Below are 7,605 nucleotides of genomic sequence, written 5' to 3' on the forward strand. Positions count from 1 at the left end.
CAGCTCCACTTCTGCCCAGTGTCAGTATTTGCTCCGTGACAGTATCTCCCCCTTTTACATCACTGATGCAGTTTATAAGAACATAAGAACAGCCCCACTGGATCAGGCCATCGGCCCATCTAGTCCAGCTTCATGTAAGAACATAAGAACAGCCCCACTGGATCAGGCTATAGGCCCATCTAGTCCGGCTTCCTGCATCTCACAGCGGCCCACCAGATGCCCCAGGGAGCACACCAGATAACAAGAGACCTCATCCTGGTGCCCTCCCTTGCATCTGGCATTCTGACATAACCCATTTCTAAAATCAGGAGGTTGCGCATGCACATCATGGCTTGTAACCCATAACGGATTTTTCCTCCAGAAACTTGTCCAATCCCCTTTTAAAGGCATCCAGGCCAGATGCCGTCACCATATCCTGTGGCAAGCAGTTCCACAGACTAACCACACACTGAGTAAAGAAATATTTTGTTTTGTCTGTCCTAACCCTCCCAACACTCGATTTTAGTGGATATCCCCTGGTTCTGGTGTTATGTGAGAGTGTAAAGAGCACATCTCTATCCACTCTGTCCATCCCCTGCATAATTCAGTTCAGCCCACTGGAGTGCAAAAAGAACTCGACCTTGGTACTCCAAACATGCGCTGTCTCTTAATTCTGAGGAGCATCTAGAGGAGTTTACTGTCATCATCCTACCACACAACAGGGACCAGCCCCCTCCCCAAACTCGCAGGCCACAAAGCAATTAACTGAACAAATGGCTCTGATGCAGAGACAGTCACTCCTGAACCAAGCCTCCACTGCACACCCTGCAGCTGGCTTCAGGTTCCTAGGGTATCTCCTCCCACCCGTGCTGCAATGCACCAACAGCACCCAGTGCCCCCTTCTGAAGCCGCCATGCTTACAGACCATCCAAGTGCCCTGAATCTGCAAGGCGGAGGGTGGGAGAAATGCTTGAGATGCTCAGAATCTCCAGCAGGGGCAGCTCTGGTCCCACGGTCAAGAGGAATCTGCTGTTAAGGCACTGGTGGGGGTGGAAGCAACATCCCCCCCCCCAATCACTGCAAGGCAGTCCCTTAAGGCAGAAGGTAGAAGACAGGCACAGTTTGGGCAGCTGCTGGGAGATGATGCTCTGTACTGGCTGTGGAGTCCCATCTGTGTGGCTTGGAAACCCACCCCTGGAGTGGGGGAAGAGAAGCTGCAAGCAGGGGTATGCATTGGCCCCTGAAAGCATGAGTGAGTTGTGCAGCAGTGCCCTATGGAATATGAATCCCCAAGGAGAGGGATGGCAGAGGCTGGGCAGGGGGAGGAGGACCGCAGACAGGCCAGGCCTTGCACAAGCGTGAAGAAAAGGGGCAGGCAGGGACAGACATTAATCATTGGCAGAGCCCCCATGAGACAGCAGCAGCATCATGACTCAGTAGTGGTGCTGGACAGGCCTGGGCCCCACCCTCTCTGGAATTCGGGAGAGGCCTTGCCCTGCCAAAACAGGCCATGAAGCCAACACTCCCCATTGAAGACTTAGTGTTTGTAGGGTGGGATTCATGCAGCCGGAATGAGGCAGGGCTGGCCTGGCCCCTTCCCTTCCGGAAGCCGCTCTTCGTGACAGCCCAGCTGGGGGCCACCCTGCCTCCCACCAGGCTCACATCCCACAGTTGTCCACGCAGTCTTGCCCGCTGCGGAAGACGTTGTAGATGCTGGTGAGGGGGAACATGGCGAGGGCACCTACTAGCGAGCCAGCCTGGATGACAGCCCCGCACCATACCAGGGCGCTGTGGCCGGCCTCATGCAGCAGACTGCCGATCGCCACCTTCACGTAGGAGAAGAGCCCCAGGAACAGGATCCAGGAGACAACCTGTCAACAGAAGACAGGCTCAGTCGCTGGGAAGCACCAGGCAGGCACCCTGCCAAGCAGCCGGGCAGGCAGGCAGGAGCATGAGAGGAACAGCCTGTTGGTTCCGAATGGATTTCGGCTTTGTGCCCACAGTTTAAAACAAGCAAACTGCTTTCTGCTGCCACAAGTCTGAGTGACACTTCCCCCCCCCCCCGGCAAGAGCACTGCTGCTGCTGCAGAACTTGTCGTCTAGCCTGTGGCATTGGCTCAGAGAAGGGGCAAGGCAGAAGGAGCAGAGATCCAGCCTTTTCTGTGCCCCCTCCAGAAGTGCGGATGCCCATCAGCCACCCTCCCATCAGAAGGGCTGCCATACTCACCACCAGGACAACTCCTGTGCGACTGCCCACTAGTGGAGGGCAGGGGCTGAAGGCTGCCAGCACCATCAGGTAGGCTCCAAACACACACCCAGTTGCTGAGATTATGCCCAGGCCCAGGGAAGACCTGAAAGGTACAGGCAGGCAGTTAGCACAAGGACCCTGCAGGGCAGAGGAGTCAAACCCAGATGCTGCTGAAAAGACTGCCAGGGACACAGAAGCAGTTCCCTGTCCCAATTTCCCCACGAAGGCAGCCAGCAGGAGAGGTCTTGGCGCAATCCAGGGATCAGGGAGAGAACAGCCTGCCTTGCTATCGAGTGGGGCAACCTCAACCTCAAGGAAGCGCAGACCTCTTACTCGTACCGGGGCCGCTGTCTCAGAAGGAGAGGGTGCACATTCACGAGGGCCAGGAAGACACCAATTCAAGTCTCCCATCTCACCAGGGGGCCCAGAGCAGATCATGAACTCCTTCTTTGCAATGCGGAGGTATGAATGGCCTCCCTCGTTACAAGCACTACCGAGACAATGTGTATAGATGCTCAAAAAGCAGTACACAGTGGTTTTTTATAGCTACACACAGACAGTGCGGGCCAGTGGGCAGAGTTCAATCTGGAGTTGACCTCAAAGCCCCCTCTGGTCTGGATGGACTTGGCTCTCTCTATTGCCCCCCTCCATTTTCCCTGTCTTCAAAATGGGTGTAGCTCTTGAGGTCTTGGGTCAATCCAGGGATCAGGGAGAGAAGAGTCTGCCTGGCTGCCTCCTTGCAATTGAGTGGCCCATCTCACTTAGCACTGTCTCCTAGGAGTGGCAGCAAGGACTCTCCAGGGTCTCCGGCCAACAAGGGTCTTTCCTGTGCCATTGCTTGAGATGCCACTGACTGAGCCTGGGAGCGGTGGCTCACTCAGCATGCTGGCTGCCACCAACCTCTGGTCTTGTCTCAGTGAGGATCAGAATGCGGCCAGCAGTCTGGACCAGACAGGAGCTCTGGAAGTCCCAGTCCAGCACCCTCATGAGACATGAAGCTGATTGGAGAGCAGTCCCTGTGGCCCAGGGTGGGAGACCAGAAATCTATGGACACCTGCTCCACACTTACTCCATCTAAAGCCCATAATAGGAGCAGCACACCAAGTCGCCAAGGGCAAGGCTGCAGTGCAGCAGTCGCAGGGGAAAACTGCTCCCTTTGGGCTTTGCAGGTAGATTCACTTGGCCCCAGGAGACCTGGGGCAGGAACTCAGCTGGGGCGAGGAAAGGGCTTTGGCTGCTCACACCTGAATCTGGCCAGCACTGAAAGTGGGCTGCCCGCACCTTTTTTAAAGCAGGAAAAGCAGAAACCTACTTGGTGTGAACAGCACCCGCTGCTCCCCTTCCTGCCACTCCCTACTCAAGAAGCCCAGATCCTGCAAGGGAAGGGAGTCAAGGCAATGAAAGGCAATGCAAGAGGCCTCCGTTTGAGTCTTTCCTGGGCCACCCACTGTCTCGTTGCCTGAGATTCCACCTTCTGCAGACCAGGAGCTGTGACCCTCCAGATAAGTCTGATGCAGGAGAACGAGAAACAACCTCATACACTGACAGTGAGAGAAATCCGCCTATTTTTATATGCAAATGCTTTCAATAAAAAGAGGTGGATTCCGTTCTCAGCACCTGGAATTTGTTGGGTGAATCCTAGAACCGAAAAATCCACCTGTCCGAGTGCAGATCAGGAGGTTTCTCTCTGCCAGTCAGTCGAGCTTGCCTGGGACACACAGGCGCGGCACACTGCGGTCCACGGTGCAGCCACCCAACCCCAAGAGCAGGAACCTCACCCACTTACCTACACAGCAGGAACATGGCAACAAGGCAGGCCACAGGGTTGGCAATGTTGCTGAGCACCACAGAGAGATGATAGGCCATGTTCCCATAAGGCAGGCACGAGTAGCTCTGCACCGAGGGCAGGACTCCGTTGGTCAGGGCATTGGAGACAGCCAGCAGCACCAGCAGATAGACGTTTCGCCCTGTCCAGAAGGTGGCGGCTGGGGGTCCAGCAGCAGCTCCTGCAGAGACCACCTCTGTTGTGCTGCCAGAGGCAGGCATGCTGCCATCCTGCAGCGGAAAGGACTCCTCCGTCTCCACGCTGTCCTTGGATGAGCTCTTCTTCTCCTCAGAGATGCCGTGGTGGTGGTGCCAGGCCACCAGGGCCACGAAGGCAAGGGCTGAGACCACCAGCAGGACTAGGAGCAGCCAGAAGTAGGTGCTGGCCGAGAAGTTCTCCTCCAGGTAGTGTGGCTGGGAGGCATTGCCCTGCGTGCTGTTTGGGCACTCCAGTTGCCCCACACCCTGGCCCAGCGCAATTACGCAGGGGAGGAGGGCGCTGAGACCCTGCCCAACGAAGAAGGTCCGTATGAACAGTGGCGGGAACTGGTACATGAAAGGCAGGAAGGAGACATTCGTGGTGCAGCAGACCAAGGCCAGAAGGAAGGCCAGCACCAGGAACGCCAGGCTGTGGGCCTCTCCAGCCACCACTGCTGTCCAGTGCCAGAAGAGCGCAAGGAAGAGTGCGGCCAGGATGGCCACGGCTTGGATGACGTGAATCAGCCACTGCTCCTTCAGCCGCCCAGGGGCGTAGTGGTGTATGAGGGTCACACTCACAGGGCCCACGTTTCCTAGGGCAATGAGGACTGAGAGGTAGGCAGGAAGGTTCCAGCCTGCAAAGAGAGAGCACAGAAGCTCTGATCGGGAACATCAGAGCCTTGGGCCAGCCACCTGGACTGGCAATGGCTCTCAGACAAGGCCTTCCCCAGGCCTCGCTGAAGCCACTGCTAGGGCTGGGATGGATCGGGCCTTCCAAATGCAAAGCACCTGCTCCTCCACTGAAGTCCAGTGTGGAGTCGCACAGAAGCCAAACCTCCTCAGAATCCCAGCCAGCTTCCCTGTGAAAAAACACGAATTTCTGAAGTCCCAGAAAAAGAAAAGGCAGATTCTGGCCATGCCTTCTAGTGGTCTCCACACCTTGACTGCCCATACTCTGCCTCCCCCTTGAGCAAGCTGGCATGACGTAGGGGTTAACAGGCTGTGCTGCAAATCCAGACTCCCTCTGCCATGACTATACACAGGGGCCGTGGACAAGCTGCTCCTTCCCAGCTTCAGGGCCCAATCCTATCCAGTTTTCCAGTGCCGATGCTGCTGTGCTGTGCCAACGGGGTGTGCGCTGCATCCTGTGCTGGGAAGGCAGTCACAGAGGCCTCCTCAAGGTATGGGAACATTTGTTCCTTTACCTTAGAGCTGCATTGTGGCTGCAACACAACGTGGGTGCTGGAAAGTTGGAGAGGCTTGGGCCCTCAGTCCTTCCACCTGCCTTGACCCAACAGAATTATCAGCTCAAGGTCATACCTGTGCAGTGCTCTGCAAATTCAGAAAGCACAATATCAATGTGAAGCAGCAAGCCTTCTGTTCTTGCCTCTCCCACAGTGACCAGAACAGTGTAGAAACCTGAGCACTGCCATTAAGATCGGGGTGCACAAAGCCAGCAGATTTATTCAAACGGGGATCATTCCTTCTGCACAGAGAAATGTGGGTCTGCCCGACACGGACTGCGCTTTCTGACAACACACAGACTGCACCCATCCAGGCATGAGAGTCCACTTGTGGGTTCAACATCTGGCTGCTTTCAGGGATAGAAGAGGGGCAACTTCCCCGTCTCCCAGACCAGAGAGGCAGCGCTGAAAGAGCACATGCTTCGGGACACACATGAAACAGCAGGAAGTACTGATGGAGAACAAAGAGATCTCACACACTGTTTACCACAGTCAGCCTCCCTGGAGGAAAAAGGGGAGAGGGGCAGAGAAGCATGAAGCTCTTCCTCCCTCGGGCAAGCTAGAAAACAGAAATGTTTTCTTTATTTCCTTTACCCGCTTCACAAGACATGTGACTAACAAAGGAGAGCAATGTCTGAAGTGTCCTCCTTGAAACCCCACATTGTATCATGCAGGAGAAATAGCCCTGCCCCCCTTTGGGCAGCTGCTTGAAAGCAAAACAACCCCTCCCTGTCCCCTGTAGGCACCAGAAAATGCTGGGAAGAGGAAGCCACAGGCAATTCCTGCTTAGCCAGCCCACACCCAAGGACCTCTGGCTTCCCGCCTTTGGCACACAGGATGCTCACTGCGGTCTACAGAGGAAGCTCTCACTGGGAACTGCCTAGACCAGGGATGCCCAAACCCCGGCCCTGGGGCCACTTGCGGCCCTCGAGGCCTCTCAATGCTGCCCTCAGGGAACCCCCAGTCTCCAATGAGCCTCTGGCCCTCCAGAGATTTGTTGGAGCCTGCACTGGCCCAACACAACTGCTCTCAGTGTGCGGGCAACTGTTTGAACTCTCGCATGAGCTGTGGGATGAGGGTTCCCTCCACTGCTTGCTGTTTCACAGCAAAGGAAAGCCCAGCCTTGCTTTGTGCAAGGCCTTTTATAGGCCTTGAGCTATTGCAAGACCTTCATTCATTCATATAAGTTCATCTTTAATATATTCATTTATGTAAACTTATGCAAATTTATTCAAATTTTAAATGTAAATTAATTCTTTTTTCCCCCGGCCCCCGGCACAGTGTCAGAGAGCTGATGTGGCCCTCCTGCCAAAAACTTTGGACACCCCTGGCCTAGACCAACAAGCAGACTGCCGTATGGTAGCACCACTACCCTCAAGGAGGACACATCCCTGCCATGCTTCACGCAGCTTGGGGTTGGGCCTCACAGGCCAGGACATGGATGCCACACCTCCTGTCCTGTCCCCATCGACACCCTGCCACTCTGGGCCTTGGCCAGTCACTCTCTTCACCTGCACTCAGGCAGCTCTTCAGGGAAGCCTGCAAGCCCCTCCCCCCATTTTGTGGGTTTTCTGCCCAGCAAGCTAGAGTGGGCCCTGATCCCAGTAAAGCAGCTGCATGACGGTTCTGGCCCCCCCCTCCTCACCTTCTGGAAGCCTCTTCACCACCACCGGGAGCTCCACCCACAGGGAGTTGACGGAGACCCAAGAACCCATCCCGAAGAGGGCCACGAGCAGGTGGGTAACCACATTCCGGATGCTCAGGGAGGCAGACATCCTCTGGGCCTGGGGAGAGACCAGTTCAGATGGGATGGCAGAAGGGAGAGTAACAGCCCCAGCTGGAGCAAGACTGAAGCCCAGATGGGGGGCTTGCCCACAGATGGCCTGAGGGCCTCCCTGGCCTTGCCAGGGCCTCCCCTCTCTCTGTCAGGCTGGAGACTGTGCACGCCTGTGGAAAGGACCTGCTTTTAGTGTGTGCTGCAGTAGAGCCTCACACATGGCAGTGACCCTGCAGGAAGGGCAACACCTCCTCTTGCCCAGTGTTTGCAGAGAGGCCTGAGAAACAGCCACCCTCCCTGTGCAATAGAAAGAGGGTGCATCACTCCCATCGCTG

General features: G+C 55.9%; 1 protein-coding gene across 1 annotated transcript; it reads right to left on the minus strand.

Moving 5' to 3' along the window:
- Positions 1–535: 535 nt before the first annotated feature.
- Positions 536–7,404, minus strand: SLC52A2 (solute carrier family 52 member 2). The gene is made up of 4 exons (XM_066625090.1): positions 7,139–7,404; positions 4,014–4,884; positions 2,207–2,330; positions 536–1,850 (listed from the first exon to the last, which is right to left on the minus strand). Exons 1-4 carry the CDS (start codon positions 7,266–7,268, stop codon positions 1,638–1,640), a joined length of 1,338 nt encoding a protein of 445 aa, XP_066481187.1. The 5' UTR covers positions 7,269–7,404; the 3' UTR covers positions 536–1,637.
- Positions 7,405–7,605: the final 201 nt, after the last annotated feature.

This window comes from Tiliqua scincoides, chromosome 4 (assembly GCF_035046505.1).
Source record: "Tiliqua scincoides isolate rTilSci1 chromosome 4, rTilSci1.hap2, whole genome shotgun sequence".
Taxonomy (NCBI): domain Eukaryota; kingdom Metazoa; phylum Chordata; class Lepidosauria; order Squamata; family Scincidae; genus Tiliqua; species Tiliqua scincoides.

What these genes read in the sequence shown, in the direction of transcription:
- SLC52A2 (XM_066625090.1), bottom strand. Translation starts at nt 7,268, where the DNA reads ATGTCTGCCTCCCTGAGCATCCGGAATGTGGTTACCCACCTGCTCGTG. An exon ending in GCCATGTTCCTGCTGTGTAG is followed by an intron (nt 2,331 to 4,013) that starts GTAAGTGGGTGA and finishes TGTACCTTTCAG; the next exon opens with GTCTTCCCTGGGCCTGGGCA. An exon ending in GCACAGGAGTTGTCCTGGTG is followed by an intron (nt 1,851 to 2,206) that starts GTGAGTATGGCA and finishes TTCTGTTGACAG; the next exon opens with GTTGTCTCCTGGATCCTGTT.